General features: G+C 39.4%; 3 protein-coding genes across 4 annotated transcripts; 2 read left to right on the top strand and 1 right to left on the bottom strand.

Annotated features, from left to right (window-relative positions):
• Positions 1-9: 9 nt before the first annotated feature.
• Positions 10-11,731, bottom strand: LOC108214557 (serine/threonine-protein kinase SRK2B-like). 2 transcript variants are annotated; one of them, XM_064089508.1, is made up of 10 exons: positions 11,583-11,731; positions 3,132-3,324; positions 2,903-2,977; positions 2,679-2,780; positions 2,536-2,589; positions 2,121-2,212; positions 1,942-2,035; positions 1,729-1,833; positions 1,543-1,641; positions 10-1,153 (listed from the first exon to the last, which is right to left on the bottom strand). In XM_064089508.1, exons 2-10 carry the CDS (start codon positions 3,249-3,251, stop codon positions 287-289), a joined length of 1,608 nt encoding a protein of 535 aa, XP_063945578.1. In that variant the 5' UTR covers positions 3,252-3,324; positions 11,583-11,731; the 3' UTR covers positions 10-286. The 2 variants fall into 2 exon arrangements, with proteins under 2 accessions (XP_063945578.1, XP_063945577.1); XM_064089507.1 differs by lacking the exon at positions 11,583-11,731 and having other exon boundaries at positions 3,132-3,511.
• Positions 5,131-6,174, top strand: LOC108212722 (uncharacterized). The gene has a single exon (XM_017384440.1). It carries the CDS (start codon positions 5,131-5,133, stop codon positions 6,172-6,174), a length of 1,044 nt encoding a protein of 347 aa, XP_017239929.1.
• LOC108212721 (uncharacterized) lies at positions 9,946-10,950 on the top strand. The gene has a single exon (XM_017384438.2). It carries the CDS (start codon positions 9,946-9,948, stop codon positions 10,948-10,950), a length of 1,005 nt encoding a protein of 334 aa, XP_017239927.2.
• Positions 11,732-18,578: the final 6,847 nt, after the last annotated feature.

The raw sequence follows: 18,578 nt of genomic DNA, 5'->3' as shown, positions 1-18,578 counted from the left end.
AACACAATATCCAAAATGAATATGAAAATATATTGTCTGTAAATTCTTATGTCAGAAGACATAGGAATTTAAAAAATTTCAGAATTATTCATCACATTTGAAACACTGATAACTTTGTAGAGTACAGCCTCTTGACTGATTCATGAACCTTTCTATTAAAAACACAACGCTTGCTAGATGCAGTCACTTTATATCCTGCATACATCTGACGACCCTGCTCTGCAAGTCTTACCAGGTACCTTGTGATTTGCATTTTGTTTGGTTTGAGAATGCGATGAATTAGCAGTTACATGATCAGAGACTTCTCTGCTGAACACACATCAGATATAGACAAATCAAAATTTCCAGTTTGTGCAGGCTCACCGAAATCTAAGCCTGTCACTATAGAACCTTCTGTGAGATCTTCAATCTGCAGTTCGGAAGCTGATGGATCAAAATAACGGGGATGCAATTGGTCAGCTATAATAGACTTTTCTGCAGGACGCACATCGGACATCAATGGATGAAGTGTCGTAACTTTGTTAGAATAAGGCAGACCGGAATTTGTAGGATTTCCTGCAAAACCTGCAGACTTTATAGACTTCTCAGGAGAACGTATATACACTGATGAATCCAGTAGCTTAAAACTATTAGCATTTTTTGCATAGCTGACTGCCTGAGATGCTCCTAAATCTGAGTGATAGGTATGTAAGTGGTTTGAGTCTAAAGACCTTTCAGCCAAGCGCAAATCAGACATGGATTGATCAAGATGTGTAGCTGCAAGCATGTGAGATGGTGATGGATCTCTATGATCATAATGAAATTGCTTTGGAACTAGAGACCTTTCTGCGGGTCTCACCATGCCAAACACTGATAAACTCCTCGATTCGTATACCTCCTTTAGTCTCTTACCATACTCATTTTCTTCCTCCACTTCCACTTCCACTTCCAAATTCTGGTTTCCCCCTGCCCATCCGAACCTTCCAATAAAACTGGAAGCTTGAGGAGGAATCGTCGCTTCTGCCACAATATTCACGATACTGTCAATACTCTGGAAAACCCATGTGTCAGACTCATCGCTGCTGTAGTCTATGTCTTGAGATGTAACAGTTGGCTCCTGTGGCAAGTTCTTCAAAAACCATGGCGAGTTCTTGATCTCTACTATTCTGATCCTCTGCAGGATTAATTTGGAAAGTGATAGGAATATAAATCTTTTTAGCTCCAGTATTAATTGAACAGAAACGACTAAATTTGTAAAAATATCAGTAAGAGTACTTCTGGAGAAAAACTTGGCTGGTTTCTTTAGCGAAGCTAAACTAATAGTTCAAAGATACTCATTTGTCTATGTAAGTGTATGACATGATACGGTAGCTCTGTAAAATTGTAAAATTTTGAAGTTACACAGCATAAAATTGTAGTCTGCCTCTGACAGAGTCATAAGCACCAGAAACCCTATTATGACTTCTGACGGAGTCATAAGTGAAATTGTTTTCTGGATCCTCCACTAAACTAGATTCATTAAATATCTTTTCCTGAATTACTTGCCCCCAAAATTTAACATACCTTGCTTGCAGGAGCAACAAATATGCGAGTAAGCAGATGCCTACATTCTTTAGATAAGTGAACATGGGCAGGGATCTTATATTTGGCTCCCAGTACACGCTGGAGAAGGAAGGAAAAAAAACTGTAATTCAGGATAGTAACATTTTATATATTTATGACACTTAAAGAAACTGATGGAAAACTTGCCTGCTTAGTTTTCTCAAAATTTTCAGGCTCCCTTGCGTCTTCAAATGGGTATGCACCAATTAGCATGACATACAATGTCACTCCACATGACCAAACATCTGCCATCTGAAAATTGATAGGTCAAAGATAGAAAATTTATAAGATTGATATATCCAATTCTTATCAATCTCAAACTTAAAACATAGTGTTTTTACTGCAAAGATTAAGGTTTACCTTGCCATCATATTCTGTACCAGAAAGAACCTCTGGCGCAATGTAACGCAGTGTACCAGCAATTGAGTGAGGTGCTGAATCGAGCACAGATGACCACATAAAGATATAATAAAATAATGTAAGTACGTAAAAGCTTTAGAGGATGGGTTGAACTATAATTTTTTTACAAAAGATTCACCGTTGAGGAGCCAAAATCACATATTTTCAGTCTTCTTGCAACGCTTCCATCCAGAAGAATATTAGCCAGCTTCAAGTCCCCATGGGATACTTGCTGCCAAATATAACAGGTAATTTACATGATCTATCACATATAGAATATGCTTCCTCTATAAATAAGTCTTGCAAACTAATGATACATTAGTTTACCCCTTGGCCAGTAGGTGGACTAAAGGGCACAACCTTTGTACAGACACAGGGATTCCAGGTTGTTGGTTCCAGTGCTCAAATTGGAGCAGAACTTACCTTTTCTAAGCTCTGAATCTTGTAATATAATTACATCCAGACTTTGTTACTAAACACAAGGGTATCACACATACATGCATAAGCGGATGAGCATGCAGATTATATAGGCAGTTCATATAAGTTTTTCTTTACCATTGCATGACAGTAGCTTACTCCTGAGATTAGCTGCTGAAAGAAGTATCGAGCCTGAAAGTTTTATACAAAAGAGTGGCTGATTAAATGTTCAAGATTCAGGCAGCAGGCTAAATGTTGAAATCTAAACACATTAAAAATACCTCATCTTCACTAAATCTGCCTGCATGTGAAATGCGTTCAAGGAGCTCTCCTCCAGAAGCATATTCCATCACAATCATAAGGTGGGTGGGTGTAAGTAGCACCTGTAAATTCAAAACCCGCATCTAGAGCAAGTAAATGGATAACTCATAGCTTAGTGCCATGAAAACATGGAACCATGGGGATATCAATAGTTGTGGAAAGGGAAATGATCAGTGAAACTTGCCTCTTTGAATCTTATTACATTTGGATGCTTGAGTGACCTATGATTAATGATCTCTTTTGCAACATTCTCATTAATCTGAGTACAAAGAACAAATTATTGATTTCAATCTAGTGCGAACTTAATCCGTGTGACAAATTTTATGCGTAAAAGTATTTCCAATCATATGTCAGTAAAGATTACAAAATACAAAAATCAAACTTTATTAAATCAAATGTGAAAAAAGGCCAACCTGGTCTCCTCTTTCAATAAATTTCACGGCAACCAGTTCCTCAGTTTCCTTATTCTTCATCAGCTTCGTCGAACCAAAACTACCAGACCCAATGTCTCTCACAAACTCATACTTGTCCATTCTCTTCACACTTTATTCAACAAAAATCGCTCAAGGAGAGTTCGTACTTGCCAATCAGACCATAAATACAGTTCTGGCAAAATAACGGATATGAATTTTAAATTAGAATATAGTTAAACTCCAACGAGAAATATTAATTTTACTTGAACAATATCAACATATCACCACTCACATAAACTTTAAGAAAAGGCTGTTCTTTCTACTTCACTTATAGCAGAAATAATTAAATAACGAAAAATACACGGATACTCCCTCCGTCCCATTTTAACTGCTTTTGACTTTTTTACACGTACTTTAAGATGTTAAAAAAATCACATCTAAACATAATAATTTTTTATAAAATTTATATCAAATAAAAGTTTATTTGATATAAGGATTGAATTATTTTGTTGAGTGTAGATATTGTTTTTTTACATTTTAATAGACGTGCTAGAAAGTCAAACATCAGTTAAAATGGGACAGAGGGAGTACTATTTATCAATATATACAGAGTTATCTGTTATCATACCAAACAAGATATTGAATTGAAGTACAGTTGTTTCCTAATAAAAACATAATGCAAATTTAACAGGTTTTGGCTCGAACAAGGACCGGAGCTTTTGGTTCTCAGAGTTGTATACTCCTCTTAACTGCATAAAAACCTACTTTGCCATAAAAGTAACAAGAAGACATGTAATGAAAGTCCTTGATATATAAAAATGCTGCAAAATATTATAGTAACTAGATATATAAGATTTTTAAAAATGATTATGGCAAAACTTCAAATTAGGCATTAGAAGATGGTGAGCCCAATCCTCTCAGCTCATCAGAATTATTGCACTGGAGATAACATAGCTAAAAGCACGAATCAGGTGCTTAAAATTATTCCTCAAGATAAGGTGGATTCCGTCTTTGCATTTATAGTAGGGTCTTGGTCCATCACAAAGTGAAAAAAGTTGAAAATGAATATATATTGTACGTAATAACGTAAATTCTTATGTTAGACATGAGATTTGAAGAATTTCAAAATTATTCATTAGATATGTACTTAGTGGTCTGTTTCACCCTCAGGTAATTAATCAAGTCAATATACAGATGAATTAATTAAAAGCAAATACTGCCAACAACATTGCTGAATACTATCGATATAACAGTAATACCAATAAACTCTTTGAGTTTGGAGTGGGAAATCTTCATGCATTCATGAGCTGAACTTTGATTAACCCATCACACGGATGCCAGATTTTCATTTACTTTACCCAGGACGAATCATGATTCATGAATCACAACTCTCGGGAAGCAATTCACTGTAATATTCCCAACACGGGATTTTTTTCCTTCTTGATCCCCGCCCCAAATGGGGAACGGAAACCCAGCAGGGATTCAATTCATCTTTTTTTAAAATATTATTGAAGGAGAAAAAGGCATGCAGTCCCATGCAGCACCCTGAAGCCAAGTTATTTCACCAAGTTTGCTGGAATAAAGCAGGAATAGTTTTCACATTGTTACTGCAGTGAACTATTCCCTTTTGTCTTATTTAGTATGTTAAGAATGACAAGTGTAGTGGTCCTAAGAGTACTTGTCTGAATCATTTAATAGTTTGTTATGGTAGTATGGACTGTAGTAGTTAAAAGAACGAGCATGTAGTGTAACAAACTCATATGTGAGATTGCAGTATTTTGAATCAATCAGTTTGCTTTCTCATATCCTCTCTTTCTTTTCTGCACAGCTTCATATGCTTAAATATCAAATGTTTACATGGTATCAGAGCTGTATATGCTAGCTTGAGAGTAGAATAAAGTAAATAGAGAGAGTATACAGTTTTTTAAATCGCTGGTCGTTTGTTTATTCTTGATCTGTCACTCTAGGTGTTTATTCTAGGTGTTGTTTTCTCAGATCTATGGCGTCTAGCAGTAGGGTCTCCTACACAGATTTGCTAAATCCCTTGTTCTTGCACCCCTCTGATGGCCCACTATCGATTAGTGTGTCAAAGCTACAGGGAGCTGTTGATTATAGAGCATGGAAAAGACAGTTCGAGATTCAAGTCTCAGCAAAGAGAAAGCTTGGTTTTGTGGATGGCTCGGTCACTCGCAGCACTACAGACATCAATGAGGCAGCTCAATGGGACACTGTTAACAATATGGTAATCTCCTGGATCCATAATAACGTGTCTGATACTATTAAATCCTCCATTTTATTTATCAGTACTGCTAGTGAAATCTGGTCACAACTTGCCAAACGTTTTTCCTTAACAAATGGCTCTCACAAATACAAGCTCAGTCGAGATTTATTTAATTTAAAACAAAATGGTGCCAAAGTTCATGAGTATTTCACAAGTTTGAGCTCTCTCTGGGAAGAGCTTGATTCCATGAATGGGTTACCAACGGTTGACATCATGACACCAGATGTAACTAAGCTACTAATGGCCATACAAACCATGAAAGAGGAAGCAAAGTTATTCCAATTTCTTAATGGCCTTGATGATTTATACGGTCCTCAACGGAGTCAGCTACTCATGATGTCTCCTCTGCCTTCTGTCGAAATGGCATGCGCTGCTGTGCAGCAAGATGAGTCACAAAGGGAAGTCTTAAATCAGTCTCTTGTGAGCGAAACTGATGTGTCTGCTATGTACAGCAAGGGGAGCACTGAAAAGGTGATGATTTGTGTGGCTTGTGGTCTTAAAGGTCATACTAGAGAGCGATGTTGGACTGTGGCGGGGTACCCCAAGTGGCATCACAAGTATCGAAAACCAGGGCAAAAGTTTGTCTCAAACAAGCCAGGTGTAACAAAGATGGCTAACAACGCACAAGGCACTGTGAACAGTTCTGATGAAGTGACAATGACTACTCACCAACTTGAGCAGTTGTTAAAATTGTTGCCCAAAGATAGCTCCAAACGAATGACTCTGATGAGGAGCTCGAGTATGTTTTTTCTGGAATGGTGAATGCACAGAAAGGCAAAGCAAAGGAGGTGACAGTGACAAAACAAGGGGAATGGATTGTTGACTCAGGTGCATCCGACCATATGACATGCTCACTGGATAATTTAGTCAATGTGAAGGTAGCACCCTTTACTTTCACTATAAAATTACCCACTGGAGCTACAGCCTCTATAAGTCACATAGGGGATGTCATTCTTCCAAATGGTCTAAAGCTGCTAGATGTCCTGTATGTTCCCTTGTTTACTCACAATTTGTTGTCAATTCACAAATTGGCCAAGGATGCACAATGTGATGTGTTGTTTCAGCCAAGTCAATGTGTGGTTATTAACTCAAAAACAAAGAAGGTGATAGCAAAAGGAGTTCTTAAAGAAGGTCTGTATTATCTGCAGTGCAAAACAGACGCTTCAGAGGTATGCATGAGTGTAGCTGCAGACACTAGCTCTGTAAACAAATTCAGTCTTTGGCATCAAAGACTAGGGCATGCTTCTCAGTCCAAGATGAAGCATATTGACTGGATGAAGCCTTTTCTGAACAATCAAACCCAAGTGTGCCTTACTTGTCCAATGGCAAAGCTGACAAATCAACCCTTTCCAGTTAGCACTTCTCGGGCAGCTGCAGCATTTTCTCTTGTTCATATCGACATATGGGGACCGTACAAAGTTCTCACACGAGGTAAATTTCGATTCTTCCTCACCATTGTAGATGACTATAGCAGAATGACTTGGATCTACTTATTAACTAAGAAATCAGATTACCTTGGTGTTATGATGGCATTTCAAAAATATGTGGTTAAACACTTGAAGGGCGAAATTAGTACTATAAGAAGTGATAATGTGCTTGAGTTTTCTGACAAAGCATGTGTTGAGTTCATGAATCAGAAAGGCATTCTTCATCAAAAATCGTGTCCTTACACACCCCAACAAAACGCAAGGGTGGAAAGGAAGCACCGACATCAATTGGAAGTAGCTCGTGCATTGCGTTTTCAATCAGGTCTGCCCCTGTCTTTTTGGGGAGAGTGTGTTTTAACTGCAGCACACTTGATCAATCTCTTACCAAATGCAGCATTGAATTTCTGCACACCCTATGAGAAGTTGCATGAAGAAGTGCCTACTTATGAGCACCTGAAGGTATTCGGATGTCTCGCTTTCGGAAAGGATCCAAGTTGTCATAATGATAAGTTTGCTGCTAGAGGATATCCATCAGTTTTTGTGGGTTATCCTAGCTTGCAGAAGGGATTTCGTTTGCTCAACTTAGTCTCAATGCAAATTTATGTCACAAGACATGTTGTGTTCAATGAACAAGTGTTTCCACTCAACAAAAGCTCTGCTCCTTCCTTCATCCAGCCATTGCCTGTTACACTGAAACAACCAGAGCCACCAGCCTATATCGATGATGTTGATAGCATTCTCTCAACTCCACTTTCTGATAGTGAAGAAAATGAGACAAGTACCGACCCACCTGATTCACATATTGCTGATACAACAGCATAATCAAGTGAGGAGGAGAGGTCTCCAACAGCTACAACAAGTCCAGTGCTGCGACGCTCTACTAGAAATATCAAGCCACCACAATGGTTAGAAGACTTTGTTCAACCACTGTCCAATACTGCAGTTAGTGCATCTGCAGTGATATGTCAACCTGTAACCAGAACTTTTGGGTGCTTCCTGGCAAGAATTGCAGAGCACAAGGATCCTGTACATTTCAAACAGGCCATAACACAACCACAGTGGATTGATGCTATGAATGAAGAGCTCGAGGCACTTGAGCGTAATCACACATGGGAGATCACTGAGCTTCCACCAAATAGAAAAGCTATTGGATGCAAATGGGTGTTCAAAACAAAGTACAAACCTGATGGGTCTGTGGACAAATACAAAGCACGGTTAGTTGTGTTGGGAAACAAGCAAACCTATGGAATCGATTACATGGAAACTTTCGCTCCCGTTGCAAAAATGGCAACAGTGCGAGCTGTGTTGGCTGTTGCAGCTATGATGGATTGGGATGCTATTCACATGGATGTTTCCAATGCGTTCTTACATGGAACATTGAATGAAATAGTATATATAAAGTTTCCACAAGGTTACTCTGGACTTGGGAGTCGAATTTCACATAATCTGGATGAGATACATGTACAATCATCAACTACGATGGTATGTCAGCTGATTAAAACTTTATATGGGTTGCGACAGGCACCACGTGAATGGTTTGACAAGTTGTCTGAGACTCTCTTGGCTGCTGGTTTTGTTCACTCCAAGGCGGATTACAGCCTATACACCAAGGTCACACCTACTTCTATAACTCTGGTTTTAGTATATGTTGATGATCTTTCGATAAGTGGGAACTGTGATACTTCTATTGCCAGCTTAAAGTCTGTGTTGTGTAGTACATTTCATATGAAGGACTTAGGTTCTGTCACATATTTCTTGGGTCTCGAAATCGATAGGACAACAGATGGATTTTTTATCTCCCAAAAGAAGTATGTGCTTGATCTCTTAGAAGAATTTGGGATGCTCAATGCTACTCCTCTGAAGTTACCTATGGATTCTCATTTCAAGCTTACTCCAGACAAAGGAACTGTCCTTCCAGATCCTCATCCATTTCAAAAGCTTCTGGGTAAATTGATTTACCTTACTCTCACTCGACCTGACCTGAGCTTTCCAGTGCACAACCTTGCCCAATTCATGCAACGTCCCACTAATGTCCACATGCAAGCTGCAAAGCGTGTGCTTCGCTATTTACTCACTAATCCTGGACAAGGCATACTTTTAGCTTCTAGTTCTGCAGCTCAACTAACGGCTTTTTGCGATAGTGATTGGGCTAGTTGTCCAACCACACGCAAATCCACTACTGGCTACTGTGTTTTGCTTGGTACTTCTCCTATCTCATGGAAAACTAAGAAACAATCTGTTGTTGCTCGGTCCACGGCTGAAGCGGAATATCGCGCCATGGCCTTAACCTGCTGTGAAATTACATGGTTAACAGCTTTGCTCAAAGATCTGGGTCTTTCAGCCTTACCTCCCACTGTTCTGAAGAGTGACAATCAAGCTGCGTTGTCCATTGCTGCGAATCCTGTGTTACATGAGCGAACAAAGCACATTGAGCTCGATTGCCACTACATTCGTGATAAAATTGCAGATGGCTCTATTACTACTGTTCACGTTCCTTCGCATCAGCAACTTGCAGATCTCATGACAAAGCCCTTGACAGCGAAGCAACATAACTATCTCTTGCACAAGATTGGAGTTCCAGTTGCACCTACACCCATCTTGAGGGGGAGTATTGAAGGAGAAAAAGGCATGCAGTCCCATGCAGCACCCTGAAGCCAAGTTATTTCACCAAGTTTGCTGGAATAAAGCAGGAATAGTTTTCACATTGTTACTGCAGTGAACTATTCCCTTTTGTCTTATTTAGTATGTTAAGAATGACAAGTGTAGTGGTCCTAAGAGTACTTGTCTGAATCATTTAATAGTTTGTTATGGTAGTATGGACTGTAGTAGTTAAAAGAACGAGCATGTAGTGTAACAAACTCATATGTGAGATTGCAGTATTTTGAATCAATCAGTTTGCTTTCCCATATCCTCTCTTTCTTTTCTGCACAGCTTCATATGCTTAAATATCAAATGTTTACATGGTATCAGAGCTGTATATGCTAGCTTGAGAGTACGTAGAATAAAGTAAATAGAGAGAGTATACAGTTTTTTAAATCGCTGGTCGTTTGTTTATTCTTGATCTGTCACTCTAGGTGTTTATTCTAGGTGTTGTTTTCTCAGATCTATGGCGTCTAGCAGTAGGGTCTCCTACACAGATTTGCTAAATCCCTTGTTCTTGCACCCCTCTGATGGCCCACTATCGATTAGTGTGTCAAAGCTACAGGGAACTGTTGATTATAGAGCATGGAAAAGACAGTTCGAGATTCAAGTCTCACCAAAGAGAAAGCTTGGTTTTGTGGATGGCTCGGTCACTCGCAGCACTACAGACATCAATGAGGCAGCTCAATGGGACACTGTTAACAATATGGTAATCTCCTGGATCCATAATAACGTGTCTGATACTATTAAATCCTCCATTTTATTTATCAGTACTGCTAGTGAAATCTGGTCACAACTTGCCAAACGTTTTTCCTTAACAAATGGCTCTCACAAATACAAGCTCAGTCGAGATTTATTTAATTTAAAACAAAATGGTGCCAAAGTTCATGAGTATTTCACAAGTTTGAGCTCTCTCTGGGAAGAGCTTGATTCCATGAATGGGTTACCAACGGTTGACATCATGACACCAAATGTAACTAAGCTACTAATGGCCATACAAACCATGAAAGAGGAAGCAAAGTTATTCCAATTTCTTAATGGCCTTGATGATTTATACGGTCCTCAACGGAGTCAGCTACTCATGATGTCTCCTCTGCCTTCTGTCGAAATGGCATGCGCTGCTGTGCAGCAAGAGGAGTCACAAAGGGAAGTCTTAAATCAGTCTCTTGTGAGCGAAACTGATGTGTCTGCTATGTACAGCAAGGGAAGCACTGAAAAGGTGATGATTTGTGTGGCTTGTGGTCTTAAAGGTCATACTAGAGAGCGATGTTGGACTGTGGCGGGGTACCCCAAGTGGCATCACAAGTATCGAAAACCAGGGCAAAAGTTTGTCTCAAACAAGCCAGGTGTAACAAAGATGGCTAACAACGCACAAGGCACTGTGAACAGTTCTGATGAAGTGACAATGACTACTCACCAACTTGAGCAGTTGTTAAGGGTAGACACTCCAATGATATTATGTATAATATGATAGCTAAAATTATACCTAAAAGGTTTGTTGGTTCAGCAAATATAGCCAATCAAAATATGATTATCTATAATTTTTTGCTAAGAAGAATATGGTTGGAGTCCAAAACTTTTACATATTATCAAAAAATTGACACCTAGATGCCACCTAATTGCCATATAGACATTTTAGCTAAGGGTTTTGTTCCCTTGGAGATGCTTATTAGGTTTCACTGAATCCACATTTTAGTTGGAGTATCAGAGTAATTGTCATAATTATTTGATTTAATCATAAATAATATTTTTATTATCAAAATTTATATATAATTCGAAAATCACTGATTGATTTGCTTCTTTATTGTCTCGGAAAATGTAAAGCCAGTCCCCGAACCCTCAATAACCATATTAACATCCCCATTTTCCTGAACTCCACACTCTGATACAGATGCATCAACTAAGTAAGAAACCCCTCCATAACCCCGCCAAAAAACGACAGACTCATCCCATCACAATTATCTAAAACACCAACACTCAACTCCCTTTTCATCTTATAATTCGCTACAAGATAAAACCATATTTCAGTGTTTGTGCAGAAATTTATACTGATTTACATGCATAAGAGGATGTGCAGGTATTTCCTTCAAGATTTTCTTTTACCTTGGCATGACAATAGCTTACTCGTGAGATTAACTGCTGGAAGTAGTATCTAGCCTATGACTAATGATCTGTGCTGCAACATCATCGTGTATCTGAGCAAACAATTGAGGTCAAATCAAGTGAAAACTCGATCATATTAATGAAATCTCAAGTGTGAAAATATTACCAATAATAACTTATAACAGAGTTCAAAGCAAGTGCAGTTGAGCTAACATTAAGTTTCTTAACTTGGGACCTCTTTCCATAAATTTCATGGCAACCAGTTCTTTAGTTGTTATGTTCCTCATAAGCTTTGCAAGCCCAAAACTCCTGGCACCAATATCTTTCACAAACTCATAATTCTCCGTGTTCTATAGTATAAACCTCAATCCCAGTCCTTGATCTTGTAACCGTATATAAAACACAGCAGAATGTCTCCCATTAGTCCTCAGAAGCCAGAAGATTTAAGGAACATAAGTATAGGACCTCCAGAGATGATGAAGTCAGAAAACGCAACCACTCTTCTGCGAAGTATGTTGAGAGAATCACTGGATAACAATCTCGTACCTATGTTTGGTGCCTCTGTGTTGGAAAATACTAAAGTCTTAATCAAGCTTCTGCGGTTGTGCCTGAGATTTGGGTCGGGTCGAAGGGCGATTTGGGCGAATGTCTCGGCGTCTCGCGTACGCGAGGCGACCTGGGCGGGGATTTTATTTCGGTTTTGATTTAATTTAATTAAATTATTTAATCAGTTGGGCTTCTCTTGGACTGGGTTTGATTTATTTAATTAAATGGACGGTTTTTATTCGATATTAAATTGAGGTGTATCAGTTACACTTAGCCTCTCCTATAAATAGAGGCCTAAGCAGCTGATTGTTACACACTACACACCTTACATTCTCTCTTCTTCACTGCCTCTCTGCTCTCTCCCTCTCTCATACACTAGTCAGTTCGTGGTTTCCCGGCGAGTGAGGAGCAAGTCGTCGTTGAGCTTTGGAGGTGCTGCTTAACCAAAGCTCTGTGCTGTTTTATCCTGGAGGAGGTGTTGCAAGCATCCCCAGTGCAGCAGGTGGGGGCAATATTCTCTTCAAGAGCAGTCAGGTCTTCGTATAAGGCCTGACGACTCAGCTGTTCTTGTGTTTTTTCCTTGTTGTACATATTGTTGGCTCAAGCTATGGCTACTGGTACAACTTCTTTCCTTCCTCTGTTCTTACAGTCACTGATATGCATGTGTTTTACCTTCACGTTTTGTTTCAACTTGCTTGGCCTTGGCTTGTATAATATGATATATAACTGCCTCTATGTTGCTATAATAATCAGTATTTCCAACATTCTTGAAGAGAATATTTGTTATATAATATTTAGCATAATGTCGAGTGAAACTGAGGTTCCCGTTGTTGGTGGTGGTAGTAGTTCTGGTGCATCTGTTGTGGCCATTGATTGGACCACTTACAGTTTTCCACAAGCCGTTGAATTAACTGGCTTGCCAGAGAAGTTCAATGGTGGTGTAGGCTTTTCTCGCTGGCAGAAAAGAATGAAATTGTGGTTGACTGTAAAGGGTCTATGGCCTGTTGTGGAGTATGAGAAACCAGTGGTGGATCAAGAGAAGGCTGAAACTGTTAAGGGTTTTGCGAAGTGGGCTGAGAAGGATGGTGTGGCCAGGGCGGCCATTCTGGCTGCTCTCACTAACACATTGTTTGATGTGTATTCTTCTGATGCCTACTCTGCAAAACTCTTATGGGAGAAGCTGGACCAGACACATAATACTGACTCTCAGGGTCTTGAGAAGTATTCTGTGGCTAAGTTCCTTGAATTCAAGCTGGTGGACAACAAGTCCATGACTGAGCAAGTGCATGAATTCGAGATGATAGTGCATGCTTTGAAGGAGTCCGGAATGGACCTCCCTGAAAAGTTCAAGGTTATGAGTGTGATTGAAAAGCTTCCGAAGTCTTGGGAGGAGTTCTCTCTCTCCCTGAAAAGACAGAAAGGAGAGATCACCTGGACCAACCTTATGCTGGACATCTCGGTTCAAGAACAAGTAAATGTAGCAAGGACAACACAAGTCCAAACAAGGACATGTGATGCCAACTGAGGCCAGGAGCTCGAAGGTAAATGTAGCAACTGTAGGATAGAAAAGGAAGGGTGTGGCTAAGAAAGTTAGCGCTAATAAACCTAAAAGTGACAAGGACAAGGCCAAGAAACCCAAGGCAAACAAACCGTGTTGGTCTTGTGGGCAGGTTGGGCACTGGAGTAAGGACTGCCCTACAAAGAAGGCGAAGAAGGCTGAGGTGGTAGCACAAGCGAATGCTGTGCTTGCAACTACAAGTGGGCCCGTAGTGAACATGGTTGTTGGTGAGGCCACGGCTTCTGAAACCAACGCAGACCGGTATGTTTCCTACAACCCTGTATTATTTTCTACCTATCTGTCAAATGAATGGTTGATAGATACTGGAGCTAATGTGCATATTTGTGCTGATATTAGTCTATTTGTATCTTATCAACAGAGTCATAGCTTGACAGTGACGATGGGGAATGCTAGTGCTGCTCAAGTACATGGAATAGGAAACGTAGACTTGAAGTTCCCTTCTGGACGTATTCTATCCCTAACGAGAGTGCATTGTTCCCGACATGCGTAGAAATATAATAAGTGGAAGCTGTTTAGTTTCCAATGGCTTTGAAATTTCCTTCAAATGTAATAAAGTAGTTCTTATTCACACTGGTACATTTTTTGGCAAGGGTTACTTGTCAAATGGTTTATTTGTAATTAATGCTGAACCCGTTTTGGGTACATTAAATAATGTTATTCTTCCTTCTGTGAATTGTGTTGAATACTCAAGTTTATGGCATACTAGACTAGGTCACTTAAACTTTGGTGCTCTTAAGAATATGATGAACTTAGAGTTGATTCCAAAACATACCATAGAAAAGAATTCTAAATGTCAAGTATGTGTGTCAGCTAAACAAATAAGGAAACCTTTTCATAACATTGTTAGGGATTCAGACTTATTAGATTTAGTACACACTGATATTTGTGAATTTGGTGGTGTGTTGACTAAAGACCAGTTTAGATACTTCATTACCTTTATTGATGATAGTAGTAGATATTGTTATGTTTATTTACTTAAACATAAGGATGAAGCACTTAGTAAATTCATTATATATAAAACTGAAGTTGAAAAACAAACTAGTAAGGTACTTAAACGTTTGAGATCTGACAGAGGTGGTGAGTATACAAGTAACTCCTTTAATAAATTTTGTGAAAACAATGGTATAGTTCATGAAGTTACTCCACCATACACACCTGAGTCTAATGGGGTCGCTGAGCGAAAGAACAGAACATTTAAAGATATGATTAATAGTATGCTAATTAACTCTGGGTTGCCTAAATACATGTGGGGAGAGGCTCTAAATACGGCTTGCCATATTTTGAATAGAGTTCCTCTGAAACACATGGATAAGACACCTTTAGAGTTATGGAAAGGCAGGATGACTAGTCTTAAGTATCTTCGTGTGTGGGGGTGCCTTGCTAAGGTACTTGTCCCTGAACACAAGAGAAAGAAACTAGGTCCAAAGACTGTTGATTGTATCTTTCTGGGCTATCCTGAGACCACTACAGCTATGAGATTTTTAGTAATAAAATCTGACATAGATGGTATAGTGGCTAACACGATAGTTGAATTTCGTGATGCTACATTCTTTGAGGATGTCTACCCTATGAAGACTGGTATACCTCAAGAGACCAATGATCCTACTCACACATCAAGTTCTATTCCCGATTATGTGGAAAAGATGACAAATGTGGGGGCGGAACCTGGTAGTAGTTCTACTCCTAATGAAGTAGAGGAACCAAGGAGAAGTAAGCGTGCAAAGGTAGTTAAGGATTTTGGAAGTGATTTTATCACTTACAATGTCGAGGACGAACCTTTAACTTTCCGACAGGCTATGAACTCTTCGGAGTCTAGGCAGTGGAAGGGCGCTGTAAAGAGTGAAATTGACTCTATTGTTTCTAATGGAACATGGGAGTTGGTTGATCTCCCTCCTGGGTGCTCTACTATTGGGTGCAAGTGGGTCTTCAAGAGGAAGTTAAACCCTGACGGCTCAATAGATAAGTACAAAGCTAGACTGGTGGCAAAAGGGTTTAAGCAAAAGGAAGGAATTGATTACTTTGACACATACTCTCCGGTTGCTAGGATGGTAACAATCTGTATGCTTATAGCATTGGCTTCGGTCCATGGTCTTATCATCCATCAGATGGATGTAAAGACGGCTTTTCTTCATGGTGATCTTGAAGAGGAGATTTATATGGATCAGCCTGAGGGATTTGTTGCATCTGGAAATGAAAGGAAAGTATGTAAGTTAATTAAGTCCATCTATGGCTTGAAACAAGCTCCTAGGGATTGGCATAAAAAGTTTGATGATACTGTATTGCCATTCAGTTTTAAAGTTAATGAAAGCGATAAGTGTGTCTACATCAAAGTTAAAGGCAGTGAGTATGTCATCTTATGCCTATATGTGGATGACATCTTATTGTTTGGAACCAATATTGAGATTATTAACGAGACAAAAGCATTCTTAAAAAGGCATTTTGAAATGAAGGATATGGGGGAGGCTAGTGTGATTCTTGGAATCAAACTGATTCAGTCAACTGAAGGAATAACCTTGACTCAATCTCATTATATAGAGAAATCTATACTTGAGAAATATGGTTATTCACAGTGTAGAATCGCTAGTACACCTTATGATTCTAAAGTTGCCCTTGTCAAGAATACTTCTGGAGTTCCTGTGTCTCAGTTAAGATATTCTCAGATTATTGGAAGCTTGCAGTATCTTGCTAACTGTACTAGACCAGACATCTCATATTCTGTGTCTAAGTTGGCTAGATATACAAGCTGTCCAAACAGAACTCATTGGGATGCTCTTGATAGAGTACTTAGATATCTGAAAGGCACAATGTACCTTAGTTTACACTATAGGAGATTTCCTGGTGTACTTGAAGGGTACAGTGATGCAAGTTGGATAGCTAAGAAGTCTGGTTCCAATGGAGTGACTGGATATGTGTTTACCCTTGCAGGTGGAGCAGTATCCTGGAAGTCGACTAGACAGACTATTGTGACTCGGTCGACATTTGAGGCTGAGTTGTGTGCACTTGATGCCACTGGGACGGAGGCTGAATGGCTGCATGGGCTTATGTCCACGTTACCTGTAGTAAGCAGACCGCTTCCTGCGATTGCTATTCATTGTGATAGTCGAACAACTATTGACAAGGTTAGCAGTAAAAAGCATAATGCTAAAACAAAGAGACACATCCAAGTTAGACTTAAGTCTATAAGGGGGTTAGTGTCTGACAGGATTATAGCTATAGAGTTCATAGGAACTCAGAATAATATAGCTGATCCTTTGACTAAAGGACTGGAACCTGCAGTAGTCCTTAAGTCAAGGTTGGGGATGGGACTGTCAACCCATCATAATTCATCAACAGTGGGAACCCAATACACATGAGAGGAGATCCCTCGAAGTGTATTCAATGTGGTAATAACAAGCTGTAAGGGTGAATTGGTAGTACCTTTGCTACATAGATGATACTCATGTATCTGAGTCTATCCCCTGTAAACCTAGAAGGTACTGTGACTGCTAAGATAGTAAGAGTGTTACAACTCTGAATGGGATCAAGTCGTTAGACGAGATATTAGCAGTATATCTCTGGAGATGCCCAGCTAAGCGAATGTAATTGTGTGGTCGCAATTAGAGGAAAGGGTTATTCCTTGAAGCATTCGACGAACAGGATCGAGACATGACCATTAATGTCTCAAAGCCGTAGATTGGCTCCATAGCCGTTGATTTGTCGTTGTCTATGGAAAGTGGTTACACCCAACGGATTAAGATTCAAGGTGCAATATTCCATCTGAATCCGGTAGCCATTGAAGTAGAGAACTTAGGAGGGTTCAAACCCGGAAGGGTACCGACTCTGAAAAACAAGTCATGATGAGAAACCTGAAACGCATTTCTGTATGGATTTGTGGGGGATTGTTAGAAAATGGAGTTATTAAGTTCATAATTTTATTATGTTCTTGTTGTTAATTCCATAATCTAATGATTGGAAGTTGTTTCTAGATATCGGGACTTAAACTTTCATGTATGGGTTTAAGAATTTTCTTAATGAAATCCATAAGAGAAATGAAGTTGAAGTTAGTAGCTTGAAAGAGCTTGTTTTGAGAATGTATTGTTTGTCCCACATAGAAAGAAATAAAGGGGGTGTTGGCTTTATATAGTATAACACACATGGGTAGTGCATAACTACTAAGGTGTGCTATGGTGCGTGGTGTTCTCACGAGCCCACGCGCGCGCCGCCGCCGCCGCCCCGCCCCGCCACGCCTCGGCTCGTCACGACTCGGGTCGGGTCGGGTCGGGTCGGGTCGGGTTGAAGGGCGATTTGGGCGAATGTCTCGGCGTCTCGCGTACGCGAGGCGACCTGGGCGGGGATTTTATTTCGGTTTTGATTTAATTTAATTAAATTATTTAATCAGTTGGGCTGGGTTAGTGTCTCTATCAAGATACACTGAATCTGGACATGTAACTGATATAAATTGATTATATATATATCAAAACGGCTGGTTCAATGTGGGTTTTAATGTATAAATGACAACAATAGACTACACTTAGCAATGAAGCCAGAACAAAGTGGACTTCATATCAAGAGATGGCAAAAAAAACCGATCCGAATGGATACCCGACCGTTTCGACCCGAATGGATCTTACCGAACCCGATATTTTGGATTTGGATTTGATTTTTAGACCCGAACGAGTTTGGATTTGGATTTGGATACTAGGTATTCCGTATCGAAACCCGACCCGAAATCCAAATCCGATCCAAACCCGATCCAAACCCGAAACCCGAAAAAAATCCAAATATATATATATATATATATATATATATATATATATATATATATATGTATGTATGTATGTATGTATGTATGTATGTATGTGTATATGTATACTAATATACTTTTTTTCAAT

This window comes from Daucus carota, chromosome 3 (genome assembly GCF_001625215.2).
Source record: "Daucus carota subsp. sativus chromosome 3, DH1 v3.0, whole genome shotgun sequence".
NCBI classification, from domain to species: domain Eukaryota; kingdom Viridiplantae; phylum Streptophyta; class Magnoliopsida; order Apiales; family Apiaceae; genus Daucus; species Daucus carota.
This window is presented reverse-complemented; position numbering and strand designations above follow the sequence as displayed.

Bases quoted from the DNA above. Each gene is read 5' to 3' on its own strand.
- LOC108214557 (XM_064089508.1), bottom strand. From the start codon at position 3,251: ATGGACAAGTATGAGTTTGTGAGAGACATTGGGTCTGGTAGTTTTGGT. The intron at 2,978-3,131 runs GTTGGCCTTTTT...CTTTGTACTCAG, and splicing joins TTATTGAAAGAGGAGACCAG to ATTAATGAGAATGTTGCAAA. The intron at 2,213-2,535 runs GTAAAGAAAAAC...TATATTTGGCAG, and splicing joins TAAGCTACTGTCATGCAATG to CAAGTATCCCATGGGGACTT.
- LOC108212722 (XM_017384440.1), top strand. From the start codon at position 5,131: ATGGCGTCTAGCAGTAGGGTCTCCTACACAGATTTGCTAAATCCCTTG.
- LOC108212721 (XM_017384438.2), top strand. From the start codon at position 9,946: ATGGCGTCTAGCAGTAGGGTCTCCTACACAGATTTGCTAAATCCCTTG.